The following is a 24,217-nucleotide window of genomic DNA, read 5'->3' on the forward strand; positions in this document are numbered from 1 at the left end:
ATTATTTTTCTTGTTTTTTTATATTCGTTATTTTTTCCAACAGATGATAAGTGATTATTCAATAAATTTTTAGTAACTGATTCATCTTTTTTTACAGATCATCAATCTTTTTTTTTATTTCGCGACTTTAATTAATGTCAACTGTTGAATATGCTTGTTTATTTTTTTTCTTGAAAAATGGATTTCTTACAAGACGAGCTTGTGGCTTACTTGATGAATCTTCATCTAGATCTGATCCTGTTTTACTGATAGGTGTACTTTCCAATGAATAATTTGATATCAAACAGCCAGACAAATGCTTGGATATTTGTGATGATTGAATTGATAATACTTGATCAACAGCAATATTAGATGCTTCATCATCATCAGTCGAATTAACTAGCTGATTAACAAGTTTTTCTAGTGATTTTGTAACCTTTTGCTTATTGATTATTGAATTACTTTTTTTATCGACATTATCTTTATTATTTTTATTTGTCATAAAACTTGTTATTGTGTCATCTTCATCTAGAAAGTTTGATAATTTTATCATCGCATTGTCTGACTTTGAAAAGCCTGGTACCCTAGAATTAAATAACGTAATTTTAATATAAAACAATATAAATTTATTTTTTATTTTTTACCTGTAATTTTTTATATTTTGTAGACAATTTTTTTCAACTGAATCATAAATAAATTGACTATGATGAAGTGTGTAGTTTTCATCTTTTTTTTTGCGATAGTAAATTGTTTGTAGATTTGTTAAATTTATTGCATTATGACTAGGGTCATCCGAGATAATACCGCCAGTTTTCTAGAACAATAAAATATAAATATATTAAAACAAAAACAATAAATTGATAAGTATTACATTTAAAATAATAAAAATAATATGGCGGTAAACTAACCTCTATAAGTGTACGAAGACGTATGCATTCTGATTGATTAACACTGCTGTAAATATGAAAATATATTGATTTTTCTCTAATTTTAAATAAATTTTCATTATATTTAATCATTTTATTATTCGTTGTATTGACTTTATTGTCCTCCATTTTTGCACCAAAAAAAAAATTAATATATAAGTTATAAACAAAACAAGAAGACTATAGAGACCAGAGACCACTACATAGAAAGTAGAGCTGCAGAGACGAGAGAAAAGTCAAGAGAGTCAACACTCAACTATGATCATTGATCAACCCTGGTCAACTCTATTGTATATGTAATCTGTGTGTAGTGGGGGATAGGCTGAATTGGGCCGAATGGGACAAAATATGTTTTGGACTTGGAGCTTCTCTAATGTATCATTGACACAATTATTAAGATAATTTGCTTTATTTCGAAATTTTTATTTTACCTTTTTATCAATGATTACCCTGGTGGAAATAAATTTTTTTAAATTAATATAATAATTAAGTTAATAATTAATGCTAATAATTTAAGAAAAAAAAAAAAAATTACATTTATATAACTAAAAATAAAATAAATAAATTATAATGATTATTGGTATTTATTATTTTTCCGTTACATTTTTCTATCAATCTTTGCTAAAAAGTGTATTTATAATAAAATAATAATTTATAATATTTAACATAATAAATAAAACGTCTAAGAAAATCTCTAAAAATTTAATGTGTTTTTCTTCTTTTTTTTTTTTTTTTTTCTCTCATCCAACAGAGAAACCAGAAAATAGAATGTTTACACGTGTGACGTGTCAGCGAAATGAGTGAAAACGATGGAAGTTAACCGCTCTATTGTTGTCTAATCATAGCATGGGGATGTTAGCTACTATATACTAATGATCACCGCAGTGTCGGTCTCTTTATGAAAATTTTAGCATGTAATATGTCCTCAGAAACTTTTCTTTTTTTTTCACAATTTCCAAATATTTCTTGGTCGTTTGAGAACTTATGGATACTGTGAAAATACATATTTTTTTTTCCTTTTGAGATCTGTGGAGGGTTGTAGTTGTAGAGGAGTTAATTTCTCAACGAAAAAATTTGCCAGTCGTCTTCAGTTCTCTTCAATTTATTAATACAAATAACAATGAGAATCAACACAAGTAGTGAGTTTATGATGTTTTTGGTAATATTGGGAATATGTAAAATCTATACGGCTTATCAATTGCCAGAACCGTGTGTAGGAATTTTCAAATACGTTTCTGATGATGATCGAAATTATCATGGTGAAATAACAATAAAATATCCACCAAAATATGAGTCATCGTGTTTACAAGTGACTTTTGCTTTCTTCAATCTTCGAGCTACGGTAAGAATTTTTTTAAATTTCTTATATTGTTTAATAAAAGTCATCAAAACAAGTTGATAAGATTTTTAATTTACAAATAAATAATTATGTATTTATTTATTTTTTTCAGGTATATGAAAGTGGATTAAGTCTCCAATCAAAAAAACCAATAATAAAAAATGGAGAGCCAAGTTTTGTTTACCGAATTTATTTTGATAATTACTACTCCACAATACCAGTCATCAAAGAAATCAAATTTAATAATATAGTCATGTGTCACATGAACTATGAACGTAAGACAAAAAATTTTTAAACATAATCATTTTAATTATATTCAATGTATTTTATTATAAATTTTAACATAAACAATCATGGTGAAAATGATTTCTCTGGTTTTCTACGATTTTTCTCCGATTTTCTCTGAATTTTTTCCGTTTCTCTCCCATTTTTTCCCGTTTTTCTCCGAGTTGCTCCGTATTTTTCCGATTTTTACAAATCGGAAAAATCTGAAGAAAAATTGGAGAATCGGAGAAATCGTTTTCACCAAGGAAATAATAATTAATCTTATCATTAGTTCCAGAATTAACTCGAATAATAATGAATCACTGCTTGTATCCACCTGGAGTCAACTTTACCTCTGATGCAGCCAGTCAAGATCTTGTTGAAAAACATCCAATACATCGTCAATATTTCAATGAAGTAATTGACGTTTCCAGGACATATGTTATTTTATCGGAAAATTCAAGCCAGCAACAATTACCACCAGCAAACAGTAAACCCAGAGATCCATCAATAAATTCAGGGCTTACTAATAACCTGCCAGAATATCCAACTATTGATTTATCAAACCACGTGAACATTGGTCTTTTGGATCATGATAACTGTGGAAAATCAGAGGAAAATTATTTATCTAGAAAAAAACGTCTTACTTCTGGCAAAGAGACATTGATTTATGAATTTCCATGGATGGTTTTAATACAACGTGAATATAGAAAAACTGTTATACAATCAGGCCATCAAAATTTATGTGGGGGTGCTTTAATCAATGAAAACTATGTGTTAACAGCTGCTCATTGTGTTGTTTCAAAACGTAATTATTAAAATTTTCATTGTTCATAGGTAAATCATCAATTTTCATAAAGAAATAATTTTTTAAAATTTTATTTTTAGAATATACATTGAAAGTCAACATTGGTGAGCATGATTGGACAAAATCTTGTGATTATAATTGTTCAATTGAAAATAAAATATTTGAAATTGAAAAAATACGTGTTCATCCAAATTATCAATCAGAAAATATATGTATGTATGATATTGCATTGATAAGACTAAAAGGAACAGTTAACATGAAACAACCAAATGTTAAACCAATATGTCTACCTCTAGAACCAGCCAAACATTCTACTTATGATACAAAATTTATTGCAACTGGATGGGGTGAAACTGAAGATAGTCTGAGTTCTGTATATCTTCGAAAAGTTGTTCTACCAATTGTCAACAACAAACGTTGCAGTTCAATGCCAAAATATGAAAATATAACATCAAGACATATTTGTGCTGGTGATGGTAGAAAAAAATCAATTTGTCATATGGATAGTGGTGGACCACTTCAAACTATGAGTCATTATCATAACAGCTTACGTTATGTTCTTTATGGAATAGCTGTATGTGCTCCACCTTGTGATGACAGTAATGGTAACAGGCCTTCTGTTTTCACAAATGTCTCATTTTACGTTAAATGGATTCTTGATACGATTACCAAATAAATTTTCCATCACTAAATTTTTTGTAAATATCTCAAACATGTCTAATTTAAAGTAAATAAACAGAAAATATTCCACGAGATTATTAAATACAAAATATATCAATAATTTTTCATTTTAATTTATTATTTATTTATTTATTTATTATTAACAATAATTACGTTAGTATTTAAAAATTTCCATTTAATATTTCGATTGACATAGAGTAAAAAAATAACAATTATATTTACATTGCAGTACTTTCAAATTAATATACATAAAAAATTTTTAAATCTATTATTTTATGATCAATACACCAACTAATTACATTTACAAATTTAAAACAAAAAAACAATTCAGATATTTTAATATTTAACAAAAAAAAAAAATATATATTTTTTCGCGAAGAAAATTTTCTAATAATTCATTCTTATTCGAGCCATTTGCCATAACAACAACAACCGGATGGAATTTGAAAATTTTCTTTAAAAATAGTTCCATCAAGTCTAACTGAATAAAGAATACGTGAAGAATATTCTTGATGGCACCAACTTTTATAATTTGGTTGAGATGGCCAATTGCATGGTTTTTCTGGTGCTCTGTTTTCAAAAAAAATATAAAATTATATAGTAATTTTTTTTTTTTTTTTTGTAGAAATTATATAAAAACTTACTTGCAAATTTTAACTCTAATTGCTTGTTCGAATTCAGCATTATTTAGGACTAATTCCCATGTTTTTTTTTCACTCAGTACTTTTACAGGACGAAGAAGTTGTATCTGTAAAATATAAAAATTAAAATAAATAATAGTATAAATATACCTTTAACATTTTTATTTGCCATCAGAACTTTTACCAGGCTAAGCTTTTAGATATAAAATTTGAATTACCTTGGATGAACAGAGATTATAACTATTATCTATTTCCATTGATTTCAGTACTTCAGGTGATAACTAAAAAAATTAATTATTAAAAATATATTCTCTGGTGGAAATGATTTCTCTGATGTTCTTTGATTTCTCTTCGATTTTCTCTGATTTCCTCGGATTTTTAAAAATCGGAGTATTTCGGAAAGAATCGAAGAAAACGCGGGTGAAATTCGGGAAAAATCGGAACAAGACGGAGATAATCGGAAAAAATGATTTTTGTTTTACTCCGATTTTTCTTTGAAATTTTTATTCAACAATATGCGGAGAAAATCTGAGTAAAAAAGAGTAAATCGGAGAAAAATCGGAGAAATCATTCCCACCAGGGTTGTGACTCAGTGAAATCTATAATTTAAATAAATACCTTATCGGATATTGGATTAACATCAATATTTTTTGCACTTATTGTTGTTATTGCTTTTTCAATTAATTTTAATTCGTTTTCCGATGCAGCTTCACACAAACCTGTCAATTTGCAGATGGATGTTTCAGTCAACTCTAAAAATAATATAATTTAAATATATTTAAAACCCAGTAAGTATTAAATTAAAAATAAAAAAAAAAAACATCTTAAAGTATTTCAAATTTATTAACTTGTAATTTATTTATTGCATAAAAATTTTTATAGAAGGATATTCAAAAAACTGACATTAAAATTAAAACAAATTAAGAAAATAATAATTAGAAGATTAATAATTAATTATTGAAATTTTATTACGTATTTTTATTAATATTTAAATTTATATAATCACAATTTAACTTAATTAATTATAGAACTCCTTACTCTACTAAAGATAATTTGATTTGATAATAAATATTAAGTATAAAGATAAATGAAAAAGCTAATTCTATTATTCATTCGACATTCAGAAATTATCTGTTTCGTTTAGAAAAAAAATCATTAAATATTGAAAAATATACCTTGCAGATTATTCGAAACATTAACAAAATGACTAGTCGTTTCTGTAAACAAAAGAAACATCTGGACAGAAAATAAAAAAAATAAAAAACAACCTCAAAATTTTTGTTGTTAATTAAAATAAATAAATTAAATTTAAATAAAACAATGACACTTACAACAAGTAAAATTTTAAAAATATCAAATTCATTTGAGTGCTCCATATTTAATAAAACTTGAAAATTTGTATTTTTTTTTTAATAGTATATTTCGACACAAGTGCTCTCACAACAAATTTGCCTTTGGCAATAAAGATACACATATTTTTATTAATCCTTTCATTATCCACAAAAAACTTTTCAACATTACCAACTGTCGATATAAAATTGCTTTAAATTCCCACCATTTAAAAGCGTGTGTCTCTGTGTTGAAAATATTTTTCAACCTCAAGATGTCGTAGACGTAGACTTCCATGGAGTCGTTGGACCAGTCCCAGGCTGGCGTTTGTCTGGCTAGGAGGTACACACAACTTTGCGTTCTCAGTCAGTGTAAAAAAAATAATAAATAAATCAACAATAAATTTTCAAGGATCGTTGTTTGATGGAGAAAAACCAATAAACACAAATACAAACAGTGTTGTAGTTCAGTGTACTTTTAATTAATATAAAACAATAAACAATTGTTTATAATTATTAAATAAAATGATTAAAATATAATATGGCAATGGTAGCGTCAAACATGAGTGGACATATACAAAAGCAACTCACGAGGAGTTTGGAAAGGATTTTGGAAGAGGCACACCTGAGTGGTGAACTTAAATTAAGTGGTCGTAAACTAAAAGACTTCCCAAAAGTCGGTAAAACTGGTAGTAAATACAACCTGTCTGATACTGTGATAGCTGGTAAGTTTAATCATTAATTATTAACAAAAAATTACATATTTTATTCATCAACTTTTTCTTCATTGTGATCTATCTAACTCGCAGTCATTCGGGGTTCAGGGTCTCACAATTTTTTCGGTTAAAAAAACTACCACAAATATTAAAAAAAAAACAATTTAAAAAAGAGAATGGACGCGATGAATTAAATTTAAAATAAGCGTTAAAATTAGCTAATAAATAATTATATTACATAGATAATAAAAAATAAACAAACAACAAAAAAAAAGGTCGAAATGTCAAAATTTTTTTTTTTTTATAAATTTATGTTTATTTTTTAAATACTTATTTATTTATTTATTTATTATTTAACAAACGTAATATTATTGACTTGATTTACCTTGTGGAAACAAAAGAAAAATAATTGCATTTTAAAATATAAATAATAGTAATAAATTATAGTTTATGGATGCGCATTGTTTATCATCTCGAGATGGTCGTTGACCTTTGAAAATCGATTACTATATTTTTAGATAAAATTACTATTAATATAAATAAATAAAAATAACAAAATTTATTATTTAATTGAGTAAACAATAATAAAGAGCTTTTGTTTGTTTCTTTTTTTCTTAACTTTTTATTTAGTATAGTTTATTTAAAATTATTCAAATGAAATTGAGTTAATTTTTTTTTTGTGTCTTTTGAGAGGACCGGAAAAGGCTAGGCATGAATTAACATAAGTAAATTATCAAGAGATCTATCACCTGAAATTTTTATTTTGAATTGAATATAAAAAAAAAGCAAATAAAAATTATATTGAAAAGTTAATTTTTATTTTCGTATTTGACTGGTAATTTCCAGTTGCATTCAAGAGGCTGGAAAACGTTTTATATTTTTTTTTTTTCCGGTTTTTTATTTTATTTAAAATTTTGTTTCTTTTGGCTCTATGAATAGCCATCGTTCTTCTCAATGTTTCACAGTTTAACGCACAAGTTTTTAATAAAACGAAATAATAAAATAAAACGGATAAAAAAATTAAGGAAAAAAAAATAATTGATATTTTTTGTTTTTACTTTTTACGACAGTTACAATCGAGTTTATCATTTTTGGTTTTTAAAAATAATTTATTTATCTTTATTAGTCGCAGTTTAAAAAAATAAAATAGTCATTAATATTAAAAATTAAATAAATAACTGTTAGCTTTCGAAACGTTATCTGCTGATAAATTTGACAAAAAAAAAAAAAAGTTTTCAATGACCTGCGTCACTGAATTTTCACCAATGAAAAAAAAATAATAAAAATAAATTAATATGACTATCAAGGACAGAAACAAAGCAGGTGTTTCACCGGAAGTTGATGCCCAGTGTTCTTATTTTTCCATATCCCCCATATAAAATACTCTAAAAACCATAAATATTATCAAAAAAAAAAAAATTACATCACGAAGAGAAAAAATCGTGACAAAATTTTTTCAAACAAAAATACAAAACTATATTTAAAAATACAAAAATAAAACAATTTTTTTTTATCAATTGATTTAACGATTTAGCTGTTAAATTTATTTATCAATGCTGTGCCTATATTTTTATTATTTTTTTTTGTTATCTCTGATTGTGGGAGAGTTCTATTTGTGACATTTGATATAGTCCCATGTAATCTGATACAAATTCAAGTGCAAATAATGCACTTGACTTAAATATTAACCCTATATTTGATATGAAATTTAAAAACATTATTATTCATTTTAAATATATATATTGATTTTTTTCATATCAATTTTTGATGTTTTACTTTGTTTTATTCTTATCAATGCACTTCCTGTATTAAATATATTTTCGATTCATCTTATCCATTTACCACAAGCAAATATTTACAAATATTTTTCTTCCATTTTCTTTTATAATAATGATTAATTTTTTTTTAATTTTATTTCTATTTTATTTATCAAGCTCTTTAAATTAAAAAACAAAATTTGTCATTTAAATTTTTTTGATAATAAATAGTTGACATAATTATAAATAAACAATTAATTTTTTTAGAAAATTAATACACTTATTTTTTTATTTCTTTAAATTTATGTAAATTAAATTTAACAAATTATCAAATAATTGAACAAGTTTTTTATTATTGCTTTTTATTGTTATTATTTGATTAAATCTTGTTGTATTGATTATTTGATTTGTAAATATATTTACAGAGTATTGCGTGTGTTTGAAAATTGAACTGTTCTTGTTCAATTACGTGAATCAACCTAGACAATTTACACGCTTCGTTAATTAATGTAAATTTTCATTTGTACAGTCATGCTATCGACATGCAGTGTCTATTACTCATATAAATTTAATTTTATTATTTATCTAGGAAATATATATTTATGAGTATATATTATTTCTATCGAAACCAATTTAACAATTTTTTTTTTTTCCATAGAATTTTTAATTTTTTAAATGATTATTCATTTGTCAACGAGTTATTATATTATTTTTCAATTAAAAAATAATAATTTAAATAAATTAAAACATTAGCATTAATTTTACGTCAATTATTTTAATTATTATTTATTAAATAATTTTTTAAATAATTTAAATATTTGATAACTCAAATTGAAAAATTTTAATAATTATTTTTCATTTATTTTAATTGATTTTTTATTTGAAAATTTTTATTATAATTATTTATAATTAATAATTTAAATGTGCTTTATGAAAAAAAAAAATAAAGATAAAATTTATTTGATTCAAGTTGAGAAGAAACATGTTTGAAAAGAAAAAAAATTTTGTTCAATCGATAGTCGATGACAAGTGTAGTGGAAAGGGAAATAGAAGAGTGGGTTTGTTGAAGGGGAATATATACCCTTATGGTTGTTCACCCCCATTGAGTTCATGTACTCATCAAATAGAAAATAAATATATATAAATAAATTTCCTTCGCTGTAAAAATATATAACACGAGAAAAATAAGAAAAAAAAAAAATACTGTCTTGTTTTTTACCTATAAAAGTTCGAGGGAGGTAAATTGTTGAGGGATAAAGGGTGATTTGGGGGAGTAAAATTGTAACTTTATTAGTTAGCCCCAGGTCAGTGTGATGTCATAAAACGAGGGCGATTTACCTAGTGCTTCAATATAAAAAAAATAAATATTGAAGACACAAAAAAGCGTGTTGAGCTAATTTTTTTTAATACGTGTTTTTATTTCTTTTTGTTTTAAAATTTTTAGACTAGATTTTAGATTATTTTTTGAGATGGGTTTTTTTATTTAGAAAAAGATTTTTAGATTTGCTTTCACTTAACCTTGCTTAGAATATTTTATTTTTTTTGGGTATTGAGAATTATCGGCTTAGAAAGCTGAGTTGTTGTAACTCAAATGACAACCTTATCTGCTCTGCTGAAAGAATTATCTTTTTTTCTATAGATGAGATTGTGATGACACTATGAAAAATAAAAAAACAATATTTATGTTACACACGTGTTATTCGTCTGCTACTTTTCACCTAAAATACTTTATTACTTTTTTTTTTTACTTAAAACTTGACAGTTTTATTTTATCATTTCGAATTTTATAATTCTTCACGTAAGCCTGATTTTATTTGCTCTTTATTTTGAAGATACCTTGACATAGAATTGGCGAAGAAGATTTAAATTTATTTATAAATATTCATGTCATTAAAGTCTTATAAAAAACATCAAAAAAATATATTTCGAATAAAATTTTAAATCTCGATGACAAAAAAAATTTTTTATTCGATTTTCTTATGACTATTTAATTTTTTTTTTTTGTGTAGAAATATTTTCCATTCATTTTTATTTAATTTAAAAATCAATTTCCCTTGATAGTATATACGAGCCAAAACCCTCATGTCACTTTTGGCTTTCATCTCTTTCTCTTTTGTCTGTCTGAATTTTATTTTTTACTTATTTTGCACAACTCTTTCTGTGGACGCGTTTCCGTTTTGATTTTTTTCTCTATTCTTCTTTTCACTTTTATACATCAATTTTTTTATTATCCTCATTGTAATTATTATTTTTATATATATCATGTAATGCACATTGTGTTGTGTTATTATTATTTTTTAAAAACGAAATATGTTGTTAGATTGCTGGAGTAAAACTAGAGCATTTCCTTCCGCAAACTTGTATTATTTTTTCTATTTTATTTGACCATGACCGTCTGTGGAAAAAAATACTCGATTGACTGACTAACATACGATATGACACACACTTAATTTTTCCTACAATTTATAACATGCATTTCCGGTTTTACACGAAGAAAGAAATAACACATCTGCCTTAAGTAATAATAACTCTGTTTTTTTTTTTTAATTTAAAAAATCACACACTTAAAAATTTAAAAAAAAAACAACTCATAAATATAATACACACCTTTTGCGTGTTTTACTGAATTTATTGATTCGCGTGTTGTTTAAATTTATTTATTTTTTTTATGCGGTAAAGTAATATCCGGTTGTTTGAAAAATTTAAATATATTTTTAAATAATTTTCATTTTTTCATCTCAATTATTATTCACAAAGAAAAATGATCATAAAAAACAAAAACAATATCAAAATTATTATTTCATTTTAAATTATAAAAAAACAACATTATAAAGTTATTATTTTTTATTGTAATTAACTTGTTGATAAAAACAAATGTACAATCAAATTAAAATTGTGAATGGAGATTATTTAAATGCCTGCAAACTCGTGCCAAATATTTCTACCATTTCGAAATAATATTTTATGAAATATGTAAAGGTCATCTAATGACTACTGAGATTACCAATTGATACACTATATTTATTTATAAATTAAACACACCACATGTTTGTGGATTTGTAAATTTCAATATACAACTTGCTTTATTAAATAATTTGTATTTCATTTTATTATTATCAACATTTATTGCGACTCGAATCGATACGATAATAAAAAAATAAAAAAACATTTATCGACTAACGGATTTATGTTTAATAATTTAAATAATTACACACACACGCACACACACCGACATTCCAAGCGTGAAAAATTAAAATCACAAATTTTTTTTAAGACATAAAAATTAAATTTATTTTAATGTAAATTATTTTTAATTTAAATTATTATAATTATGGTTAATTACGATATGTAGAAAATTTTTATAAAGTTAATTTATTTTATAGTAATATAATATTTATTTTCTCGTTGATGAAATTGGCATTGCATCAAAATTCATCACTGCATTGCAGATTTGCAGTGAATTGTCTCAACTCAATTCAATTTTTAAAATTACATTTTCTTATTATGTATTTTTTATTTGACATATACCCAACAACAAATCAAGCCTACAAATAATTTTCAATTAAATATTAATAATAAAAATGATTTTTTAATTAAAATCAGTAGAAATTTTTATTTCTATTTTTTTTTTCTAAAGCTACTTGGTAATTTTATTTTCCATGTAACATCATATAGCTAGATGGATAAATTACAGTAATGAAAAAAAAAAAATAATGAAAAAAGTTAAAAAAGATAGAGTGTCATGTATCGCATGTGCAAGATGAAAATTGTATATGTTTTTAAGTTGGCTTGAGTTTATAATTAACCATCATAAGTTGAAGCATAAATGTGTAGTAATAATACAAATGCCCCCATGCAAAACATTTATTTAAAAAAATAATTTTGCAATTTATTAAGTAGCAATGTGCAAATAATTATTAATAATTTATCAAAGATAAATTTTTAAATAAAAAAATCTAAATTAATTTAATTTATCTGCTAGAATCTTGAATTGATTTAAATTTTATTATTTTAAAGTTGCACAAGTCAAGTAGTGTATGAAATAAACAATCAAATTACAAAGGAAGATTACAATAATTTTTATAAATAAATAAGAGATTATTAAATATAACAGTACTGAATATAATAAAAAATTCATAATTAATAAAAAAAAAGGATTTAACAAACTGAGGCAGCTTAATTATCAATTAAAAATGTAAATTTTATAAAAAAATTCATAGAAAAAATTGATTTATTAAATTCCAGAGAATAATGAAACTTTTCTTTTTGCAAATAGATCATTAGATAAATATTTTAAATTATTAAATTTATAAAAAGTAACATTAGATAACTTGCAAATGATGGAAAAATTTATTTAAAAAATTTTCATTAACCTTGTTCGAATTAATTTTTGACTAGACCCCTTCGAAGTTGGGCTAAATATCATTTTTAAAATTCACATTTTTATTTTATTATGATTATTTCTTTATTCCTTTCTGAAGGCAATAAACTCTTCTTTTCGCTTATAGACACTCATTGTAGGGGAACTTTGAGAAAAAAATAAAAATTATTATAATAAACTTAACAGATGTATTTTAGCGGTTCTTGACCGTTGTGATTTTTTAAATACGTGGGATTTTTTTTATTAAATATATTATTTTGTTAATTATTTTATCAAGATAAAAATATTTTTTAATAATATTTATATTTAAAATTATTAGCATTATATTCTTGCATAGATATATAATTTTTTTTACATTATGAAAGTTGATTTTTTTTCATTGACATTTATTAACAACAACATGATAAATAAAATTGCTAAATGATTGGTAAATTCTTGACTAACATTTGACAATTTAAATACCAGACAAAAATATTTTTTAATTTAATTTCAATTATGATTTAATATATTTTACCATTCACGTTATTTAAATAAATTATTTTTTTATTTATTAAATTTTTTTTTTGTAATTTAAAATCAATTTTTTATATTTATCATTACTACTACTAGTTTTATTTTCATTATTATGTCATTGCCATTGATAAAAAAAAAAGAATTTTATAATAACTTTATTATTTTTTGGTTATTATTTTAGTAGGTCAATGTATGATTAAATTTATCGTATGTCAAGTTACAGCCTATATGAAATAATAATGTAAAAAAAAAATTAAAATGAATAAAAAAAAAAAAAAGTAAAAGTACTTAATCATGCTCAATTATTTTATCGCCTTGAGACACGATATATTTCATCTCATAAATCATCAAAACTTCAATCAAACTTTGATAAGTTCAATTTCATAAAATTAATTTCTCTTTTTTTTTAATTTTAACAAAAAATCTTGTCTCTTTAATTAAATTCACCTGGATTTCAATTCTGTATAAATTTAAAACTTTTATTTCTTTTTTAATTAAAGATGAGTTTTTTAAAAATATATGAATAAAAGAGACTAAAAATTGTATAAAAGTAGTACAACTTGATGTTAAAACTTTTATTTTTTTTTGTATATATATTTGTTGATATTTTTAATGAATATAAAACTGGGTTGTGAGGTTTTTATTTGTCTTGTAATAATACAATATGTGTATGAAAAAAAAAATTATGATTGTCAAAATGAGTATACATTTTTTGAATATTATAAAAATTCAGTTGGTATGTGGGTCAATGACTCAAGTAGCAGCAGTAGCAGCAGGTACCACTCGTTTGTCTCAAGTTCTTTTTGTCGCTGTGACACTTAAAACATCATTATTATTATGAATTTTTTTTTCAAAAAAAAACATCGACAATGCCTAAAGTGTTTTTCAGTAAAAGCTCCAGGCATCATCATCAAAAACGTTCAGAATATTCCTCAAGTATAAAATACACTTGGCAAATCTTAAATATTCAACAAAAAAAATGAAATAAAATATGAAATCTTCAAGTAGATATTTAAAACAAAAATACAAATATTACAAATATATAAAATTAAATTTATATTTATAAATATTAACACATTTTAATTTTAATTAATTTAATTATATTTAATTCAACACATTTGTCTGGAATAAATTATTTCGCATCAACATTAAATGTTTCCGTTAATCAGCTTCATTAGTTTTATCTAAAAAAAAAAGTACACACAATTTCATTCATTCACATGAGTATAATATATTAATTGTATATTTTTTAAATCAATATAATTTTTAACTATAAAAAAAGCTAAATTAAAATAGTATTTTCATTACAAACACAAGTCACGTTTAAAATGAAGAAAAAATATCCCCACACACACAGGAAGTCTACACTTGTCTGACTGCTGCCATAAATAAAATTCTTTTGTATTATTTTGTTTAAAAAAAAAAAAAAAACAATATACATATATATGTATTTGCAAATTTTTTTTATTTTTTATTGACGTGTAAGTTTTCTTGAACTCTGGACTCAAGGGCAAGTATCCACATACGGAAAATCCTTGACGACTTGATTTATTACTCAAGTCACACACAGACAGTAGTAAAAATAAAAAGTGGAAAAAATATATTCGAAATATATAAATGAAGAAAAAAGCATGAGCAAAAAAAATAAACCACCTTGCTTGATGAGAAATTCAAGGGTGGTAAAATTATGTGTGTATTATTATGATGAAAAAAAAAAAATATATTTAAAAAATATAAAAGAAGTTGCTTTTTCTCTTTTCTCATTTGCAATATTTGCAATGGGGTCGTTATCGATCGAAAAATTTCTCTCGGGGGTTAAAGCTTGTTTAAACAAGCCTTATGCATTAAAGCATATTTTGATATAATCCAGTTTGTCATATTACACATATATACACACATACACTACGCCTTAAATTATTAATAAAATAACAACAATAATAATAACATTATTATTATGAAAATATTGTTATTATTTATTATTATTTTATGCACTATAAAACACAGTTACTTTGTTGTAGTGTAAAACATGCTTCAATTAATATTTGTTTTTTATTTTTTATTTACACTGCGATATTGTTTATTCATATGGATAAATTAACTGAGTGAATTAAGGTTAATAAACCTTTGTTTTATTTTTATAAAAAATAATTAATTATTATAAATTGAAAAATTATTTAAAAAATATCAATCGAATGAGTCAAAATAAACTTGATAATTTTATTGAAATTTTTTTAGTTTTACTTTTAGAATAAATTTAATTTTTTAATTAATAATAAATAAATAATAAAATAATGAATAAATAAAAAACAAACTTGATAATTTTATTGAAATTGTTTTAGTTTTACTATTAGAATAAATTTAGTTTTTTAATTGTATTTTCAAATAAATAATTTCTATATAGATAGTATTTTTTTTTAATTTCAAAAAATTGAATGGAAAATGAAATGAATGAAAGTAAAATTCAATGATTTATAGTTAGTTTGTTATTGAAAAAAAATAATAATTTATGTTTTCATTTGAATAATTTAATTTTTTACTATTTTAATATTTAATTTTTTAAATATAACAACACGACTAGACTACTTGTCAGACGCAATAGCCGTTAAAGGAGACGAGACAGTAAATCCGGTTTTTTTATTTATTTTTTTTTTCACATTACACCCAGTAATATTATCACCAACATTGAAATTAATATCCTGTATAAAATGAGCATAATACAAAATGAAAAATATTATTTAAAATGACAAAACAACTAAATGTAAATTTATTTTGTCAATTGACCACACCCGAGAAAATAGAAAAAAAAAAAGGAAATAATATATTTCTTTTTAGCAGACATATATTTTATTGTAGGAATTGTTAGTTATCGATTGTCATATGGGGTTGTAGTAGAAAAGCCAAGGGACCTAGACCTTGCTTCTTGGCAAGATATTCAACCCCACATTGCGTGTCCTGGTACATCGACCTCGTCATATACCTCACCACCTTCAGCAATAAAATATTACACATCAAACCACATTCAAGATTTTTATCATTTACCATTTTTAAATTTTATCCTCAATATAAATATTATTATCATTTACAAATTCAAGTTAATTAAAATTTTTTAAATAATTTATAAATATACATAATATTTTATACTAGTTATTGATCAGTCAGTCAAACTGATATTTTTATTTTTTTTCCCCAGAAACAGCTGAACACCCTTCCTTATTTATTTCAGTCTCATATTATTTTTATTATTATTATTTTTTGAGACACACGCACGTGGAACTTTTTTTTTTCATTATTGCCCCATTCACAACCCTCCTGCCCTTATCTGTATGTGTAGATATATTTATTTTTTTTTTCAATACTATGATATACACCAGCTCAAACAAATTTTAGCTGCAGTGTTGCTATGGGGTGAAACGAAGCACCAGATTACTACTTCAATGAAGCACTATACACTTCAGTAAAATGTAATAATCTGGGCTTCATAAATTTCTTTTTTTTTTTCCCTCGTTGCTAAGGAAACTTTTCTTATCATCAAAATCGATTCTTATGTTTAAAAACAAAACCCTTGAAATAAAAAATAAAAATGCATTTTATTTTTTTGTTTGTTTGTTTTAATTTTTATATTGTAATTGTTGCAGATCTTTCGAAAAATCGTTTTGGTGAATTACCAGAAGAAGTTACGGAATTTCAATTTTTGGAAAAATTACATCTTTATCATAATGCTATCAGAGTCATTCCAGATTCTGTCATGTTGCTGCAGTCATTGAGCTATCTTGATTTGAGGTAAAAAATATTTTTAATTGAAATAATACTTTAAAGTTTGAAAAGAATATATTTAAATAATTATCAAGCAATTCTAAACTTATTTTAAAAAGTTTTAGAATAATTAAAGTGTGCTATTTTTATTTTTTTTTTGTAGAATTAATATTGATGAAAATTAATTTGGTTTTAAATATTTTCAGTCGAAATCAATTGACGTCATTGCCGAGGGAAGTTTGTAGGCTGCCACTACAAATTCTTTTAGTTGCTCATAATCGTTTATCATCATTACCAGATGAACTTAGCAGAATGTCAGCACTTGCTGAACTAGATGCTGGTTGTAATGAAATTGCAAGTTTACCATCAAAAATTGGTGATTTACCAAGACTAAGGTGTCTTGATTTGCGTAGTAATTTACTTGTACATCTACCAAGTGGTAAGAAACAAAAATTAAATTAAATTTACTACTTGCATTGATAAAAATAATTAAAAATGTATTATTTATTTCAGAATTAACATATTTGAGATTGGTTAAATTGGACATAAGTGGAAATAGAATTTCTGTACTTCCAAATGAATTGAGAAAAATGAAAAGTCTTATTGATTTTAAATTATCAGATAATCCATTAACATCACCACCAGCTTCGGTAATTAAATAATCAATAATAATAATTTAAAAATATATAAAAGTAAAAAATAATAATAATTTTTGTTTTTAAATAGTTGTGCACTCGCGGGCGAATACACATATTTAAATATTTGGAAAGACAAGCAGTTAAACATGAACGAGCAAGAAATGGTAGAATAAGAAAAAATCCATTAGAAGAAAGAGGACATGCAACACTTGATACAAGACCACACAGACGTCATAATGTTGACAGTGGTTACAGTACAAGTGATGGTCTTGATAAAAGATGGTCACAAGAAATTCATACTGGGGTCAGTCCAATTGTTATTTATATTGTTATTATTTATTTAATGATTAAAATTGTACCCTGGATATTGGAATAACACTTAGACAACAAATAATATAAATAATTAATTAAAATGATTTAAAAAAATAACAAAACTTGATAATAAATTTATAGCTTAAACAATTGTAGATAATTAAATTAATAAAAACTTGTTATTTTACTTTTTAAATATATGATAATTCTTTTTTTTTTTTTTTATTTATTAATTTATATATTTAATTTAATTACTCTAGTTATTTGTTTATATATTTATGAATATTTAAATATATTTTTTATCATGAATTTAGGCTCATGAGAATGAAGGAAGAGGTGTATGGCGTCAAGAATGTTCACCATTGTCAATAACATTGCCAAATGAAATTGGAGCTAATGGATCATTCAGTGGTACATCAACACCAAGTACAATATCACCTGGTGAACATACATCACTTGAAGATGAACTAGGAAAAGTAAGTTACTCAGAAAAAAATCGAAATTTATATTTATAAATATATTTTATTGTATGATATTATTTTTACATGATGATACTCTCTAGACTTACTATCATCACTGACAAATCTGTGTGTGCGTGTATCTAAAATTAGAAACTACGTAATTTGTAGTGGTTTTAATTTTGATAATGACTCTTCATGCTAGACACGCGCCAAGTGATATTTTTATAATCTAATAACAGGAAAAATAAAATATAATAAATTCTTGACCCAATAATAATTTCTATCTGTGTCAATTTTAGCATTATAATTATTATAATAATTTAAATGACATTTTACAGGCAATGATATTACATGATCAATTACAAAAAAGAAGATTGGAAAGAAGTGTATCGGAAAATGGGTCAGATAACAGACGAACGATGGCAACATCACTTCATAATAATTCCATTACACCACCAGGGTAAATAAATAATAATAAAATATAAAAATAAATATAAATTAAATTACGTTATATTTATTGTGATAATTATTTTAGACAATTGGAAACAAGTATAACAAGTCAAGCACCACCAGCAGTATCAACACCAATACAATCAATCAATAATAATGTCACAAATTCACAGCTAAATGGTGATGACAAAAGGCCATTAAATCATACACAAACATACAAGTAAATATTATATTTAGTTAATCAATAAAATTGTTTATAAATAGAAAGAAAAAAAAAGTATATTAATAAATAAATTTCTTTAGAGAATACAAGGAAGCTTTACGACAACAAAGAGCAACAGAAGTATCAAGTGTTTATCGACCTCGTGATCCAATAACACCACCAGGAAATGAATCAACATTAAGTAATGATAGTGATATATCAACAGTAAAAGATGAAACATCACCACAAATAATGAAACAATTATTTAATGATGAAAATGGTAATAAAAGACCAATACAAAAAGTAACACCATCAAGGATAACATATCCAAATTCACCAATAATAAATGGTAGTACAATTGATCATAATATTAAAAATGGTAAATTTTTAGAACAACAACCATATCAAAAACCAAATTCACCAGTTAATTTAATAACAAGTGGTATATTATCATCAAATTCAAGTCCATCACATACACCAAGAATTGTTAAAACAGCTGTTGCATTTGTTGAACAAAATATTAATAAAAGTCCAAGTATAAATGGTGGTAGTCCAAAATCATCTAGATCAGTTAGTTGGACAAATAATATACCAGATAAATCAACATTTACTATGAGAAGAGAATTTGAAAGAGCCAAAGAAGAAGCTGATCTTATTGAACAGCTTAGAAATGTAAATTATAATTTAATTTATTTAATTTTTAAATTTATTTATATAATAATTAATTTTTATTTTAATATTTTTGTTGATTAGTACATTGAAACAAGATTAAAAATGGCATTACCTGAAGACTTGGCACCAGCTTTAACTGATGGTGTTGTTTTGTGTCATTTGGCAAATCATGTTAAGCCTCGATCTGTTGGAAGTATTCATGTTCCATCTCCAGCTGTTGTAAGTTAAATATTATTTTATTATTTTTCATTATTATTTAAATAATATTTTATAATTTTAATTTTCCGCTTTTTTCTTTTAGCCAAAATTAACAATGGCAAGATGCAGAAGAAATGTTGATAATTTTCTTGAAGCTTGTCGAAAAATTGGTGTTGATGAGGTAATTTTTGCTTAATTATTTATTTATTAATATTTTTTTTTATTTTAATATATTTTTATATAATGAATATTGTGCTTTTTAGTACATGACACTGTTTTAAATATTTATATTATACTTATGTCGAATATTTGCATGAAACTTGATAAAATTCGACAGTCAAGTTTATTTATTTATTTATTATTTATTTATTTTTTTTATTAAATCAGTGATAATGTTATTATTACTTACTCAAATATCTTCATTATATGTATTGTATTTTTGCTTTTAATCACAACGTTTCATTAAAAACAAAATCATCATAAAAACTTAATGAAAAAATCATTTTTTTAAAATTTTTTTCTACTTTAAATTTATGTAAATTTGCATTCTTTTTTAATTATCGTGTACACTTCCAACAACTACTAGTCAGTCCCGACTTGTTAAAGACAAAAATTCAAAAAAAATCCATAAAAAAATCAGGAGGGAATTTAAAAAATAAATTAATTTAAAAAAAAAAGAAACCAAGCTTGCATGTGCTTAGATAATTTTGGCTTTTATGTAACTAGTTCTGTTTTTTTTTTTTTTTAAATTATAAATCTTAATATTTCATTGGTTTTATAAATTTATTAAACACATAAATTATTCAGTCATCTAAATGTTTAACTAGAAATAAAAAAAAATAAATAAAACCTCGTGGTAACTAATTAGTTTAATCAACAACAACCAAGACATTTAACAATAATTATTCATTCTGTAATTTTCCATGGTTCATTCAAGGCTTACTAACGTATAAATCATAAACACTGATGATAGATTAACATATTCATAAAGTAGGGGTCTAATCAAAGAGAACATAAAAAAGAAAAAGGAAAAAAAAAAAAAAAAAACAAATCAAAAATTTAAAAACCAATTATACACGATGGAAAAAAAAATAAATAAATAAAAACAATTTTAAATGAATTTAAAAAATAAAATAATAAATAAATAATAAAATAATAAATAATAATTGGAAAGTAGTTTAAAAATGGGACTGAGTAGTATCGTTGTTGGTTGCAGGAGGTGTTAATGGATGCGGATGCAATAATGGACGTCGGTTACATGAATGCTTACGGGCTGGAGAATCTGGGACGTCTCGTATTGTCCCTTCGTCTATTACATTACAATGAAGATGCTAATGAACAACCTTATGAAGATTTAAATAATAATCATGATCGTTATTTATCCGCGATACTTATTTTTATATTTTTATCAACATTAATATTACTATATATTTTTCCTGTGTCTGATTAAAATTATCATATTTTTAACTATCAAAAACTTGAAAAAGAAAATACCACAAATTATCATCAGGAAGTATATTTGATTAATCAAAAAAAAAATCTAATTTATATACTGTCATGAAAAGAAAAAAATTAAATTTAAATTATTTAAAAATTTGAGAAAAATATTTAAAGATAATATCATTAGATTAAACAATTATTTAGATATTTTTTTTTTTTTTTTTATTATTAATTTGCCTTTAAAGAGCTTAAAAAATATATCAATTGTTTTTGTTTTTTTTTTTAATTCTTAAAAGGTGCTTAAAATTGACGAGGCTGTTGAATTATAGGTTGTTTATTTGAAAATATATATTTGCATATTTTTGCAATCTTTGTAGTTTTTTTTTTTTTTTCTATTTTTTAAGGGTAGATTTTTGTTGAGCAAAAGTAGAGATGAAAAATTGTAGCAGGGCTTTTTGATAATAATTTTTGACATAATGAAATTTATAAGAAGAGAAAAAAAAAAAGAAAAAATATATATTTAATAGTTTCTAGTGAGTTAATCATAATTATGATTAAGAAATATTCATTATTGCATTTTTTTTTTTTCAAGCCTTGATTGCACAATTTAACTAGTATTTTTATTACGAGCAACAAACAATAAAAAAAATAACATAAAATCAAACTTGTCGATAGACTTTGAGCACTTGCCTTGCCTGTCGGTAATAAAAGAAAATTAATTGAATACTAATTTTCAATTAATTGTCAACGTAATAATATTTTTGCTGTAATTAATAATCAAAACGTCAGGCACGAGAGTTATAAAATTACTTGAAAAAACAATTCATTATTCCTAAGTGAATTGAAAAAGAAAAAAAATTAAAAAAATAAGTAAATTAATAATTTTTCTTGATGCAGTGCATCGGTTATTCAATAGACAGCTAAACTTGATTCTCAATCTGAGATTTGTATTTTTTTACAATTGACCAAATCACAAAAAAAAAAGTTAAAAATACACATTTAGACAGTCTCAAAAATACATGTCAACATTAATTCCATTTATCATTGAATAATTAAAATAGACATGAATTAATTCATTCAATCTGTTACGTCTAATATTTTCAATTTTATTTCTACTTAAAATATGTATTTATAATTACTCAAACAAACTTCATGTCAGTTATAGATACTGCTAATAATTTAACAAAAAAAAAAAAGGAACTTTTTAGCATTTAATTTGTTTTTATTTATTTAAAAACAAATAAAAAGTTTAAATAATTATTTTTTAAATATTTATAATGTATTATTACTGTTAGTTTTCTAGTCTTCATTATTATTATTTTTTTATCTAGTCAAATATTTAAAAAAAAAAAAAGGAAAAAGTGATGAATTTATTGCTGATTTTTTTCATTGAAAAATTCACTTAAATTATCCATCGTACTTAAAACAAAATAAATTGAAAAATAAAAAATAGTACAATACAACTAATTAGTATTACAATTGATCTATAGATCAATACGGATCTACGGACAAACTATTAGTATTAAAATGCAAAATAATAAATAAAAAAAAAATTACACAAACTTCTTGAAAGACTGGATAACTATTTTTAAATATTATTATTATTTTTCATTGAAATATAATTTTGTTAGGCTTGTACTTGATAATGAGTAAATTCATAAATTAACAGTATCATTCCCTTGCACTAGTTGATAATAATTTTTAAATATATTATGAAAAAATAATAAAATACCCTTGAGGTAATTACAAATAAATAAAAAAAAAAGGTTGTTTCATTTTAAATAACATACGCTTAATTGAAAATTAAATATTGATATACATTAATCATAAAAAATAATTTTCATTTAAATAAATTGGTGCTTGGATTTGTTAATTAAGCATGAACATAAATATAAATTATTTATATTCATTATCATAATTATCAATCATAATTGAGGAATTTTAAATATGGGCATCTAAGAATTAATTATCATTCAATTTTCATTTTACGAGTATATTTATTTTTCTGACTATTATTAAACTGAAAGTCTGATTAATAATTTTTCTATAATATTTTTTATGTAATTAATTGTACTGGGTATTAAAAATTATTGTATTAATATTCAACTTATTTGTATAATAAAATATTAATTCATAAATTATTCTTATTTCAATTTTTTAAAAATATATAATTATTATATTTGTTTATAAAATTAATTCATTATTATTTAATTTATTTATTTATTTTGTTACAGAATTTAGTTTGCTGTGCAAGTGATGTTTTAGAGGGAGGACGTGGAGTTGTACGTGTTGCTGTAACTGTTGCTGAATTATTAAGATTTCATCAAAATCGTTCACCAATGAATACATCATCATCATCAAATATAAGTAATGCAAGCTTAGCATAAAAAATATATATAATTATCGCAAATAAATGATAAAATTCAAGCTCAATATTATTTTTCAATTTTACGATAAATAAATCAAAAATATTATTAAAATATTAACAAATAATAATCACATTATAATTTAATAAAAGAGCCAATGTAAATTGCTGACCATGACTTAGATATTCATGAAAAAATTGTAACTTTTTTATACATAAACAAAAAATTACGTTATAAATGTAAACGTATTTTCCAAAAAAAAAAAAAAAAAAAAAATAGAAATGAGATTTCTTTGCTTTGTTTTAGATGTTAGAAATTTAAAAATAATTATTATAATTAACTCGTGCAACGAAGTCGATAAGTTAGATAGAAATATTTAATAATTAAAAAAT

The 24,217-nt window shown here is 23.4% G+C and overlaps 4 protein-coding genes across 5 annotated transcripts; 2 read left to right on the plus strand and 2 right to left on the minus strand.

Moving 5' to 3' along the window:
• Nucleotides 1-32: 32 nt before the first annotated feature.
• On the minus strand, nt 33-1,300 carry LOC122860886. The gene is made up of 3 exons (XM_044164934.1): nt 888-1,300; nt 624-793; nt 33-563 (listed from the first exon to the last, which is right to left on the minus strand). The coding sequence occupies exons 1-3, from the start codon at nt 1,032-1,034 to the stop codon at nt 128-130; spliced, it is 753 nt and encodes a 250-aa protein (XP_044020869.1). The 5' UTR covers nt 1,035-1,300; the 3' UTR covers nt 33-127.
• Nucleotides 1,301-2,823: 1,523 nt separating this feature from the next.
• Nucleotides 2,824-3,992, plus strand: LOC122847836 (phenoloxidase-activating factor 3-like). The gene is made up of 2 exons (XM_044145692.1): nt 2,824-3,316; nt 3,397-3,992. The coding sequence occupies exons 1-2, from the start codon at nt 2,824-2,826 to the stop codon at nt 3,990-3,992; spliced, it is 1,089 nt and encodes a 362-aa protein (XP_044001627.1).
• Nucleotides 3,993-4,461: 469 nt separating this feature from the next.
• On the minus strand, nt 4,462-4,913 carry LOC122847837 (protein spaetzle-like; the record flags this gene model as incomplete). The annotated part of the gene is made up of 3 exons (XM_044145693.1): nt 4,857-4,913; nt 4,642-4,745; nt 4,462-4,567 (listed from the first exon to the last, which is right to left on the minus strand). Coding segments are annotated over exons 1-3 (249 nt in total), but the record flags the coding sequence as incomplete, so codon positions are not given.
• Nucleotides 4,914-6,273: 1,360 nt separating this feature from the next.
• On the plus strand, nt 6,274-23,864 carry LOC122860887 (leucine-rich repeat and calponin homology domain-containing protein). 2 transcript variants are annotated; one of them, XM_044164936.1, is made up of 12 exons: nt 6,274-6,691; nt 16,969-17,113; nt 17,293-17,525; nt 17,600-17,736; nt 17,813-18,028; nt 18,351-18,512; nt 18,836-18,957; nt 19,033-19,167; nt 19,251-19,821; nt 19,903-20,040; nt 20,123-20,200; nt 23,694-23,864. In XM_044164936.1, exons 1-12 carry the CDS (start codon nt 6,508-6,510, stop codon nt 23,844-23,846), a joined length of 2,274 nt encoding a protein of 757 aa, XP_044020871.1. In that variant the 5' UTR covers nt 6,274-6,507; the 3' UTR covers nt 23,847-23,864. The 2 variants fall into 2 exon arrangements, with proteins under 2 accessions (XP_044020871.1, XP_044020870.1); XM_044164935.1 differs by lacking the exon at nt 23,694-23,864 and adding an exon at nt 21,236-21,990.
• Nucleotides 23,865-24,217: the final 353 nt, after the last annotated feature.

The sequence above is a fragment of the Aphidius gifuensis genome, linkage group LG1 (assembly GCF_014905175.1).
Source record: "Aphidius gifuensis isolate YNYX2018 linkage group LG1, ASM1490517v1, whole genome shotgun sequence".
Taxonomy (NCBI): domain Eukaryota; kingdom Metazoa; phylum Arthropoda; class Insecta; order Hymenoptera; family Braconidae; genus Aphidius; species Aphidius gifuensis.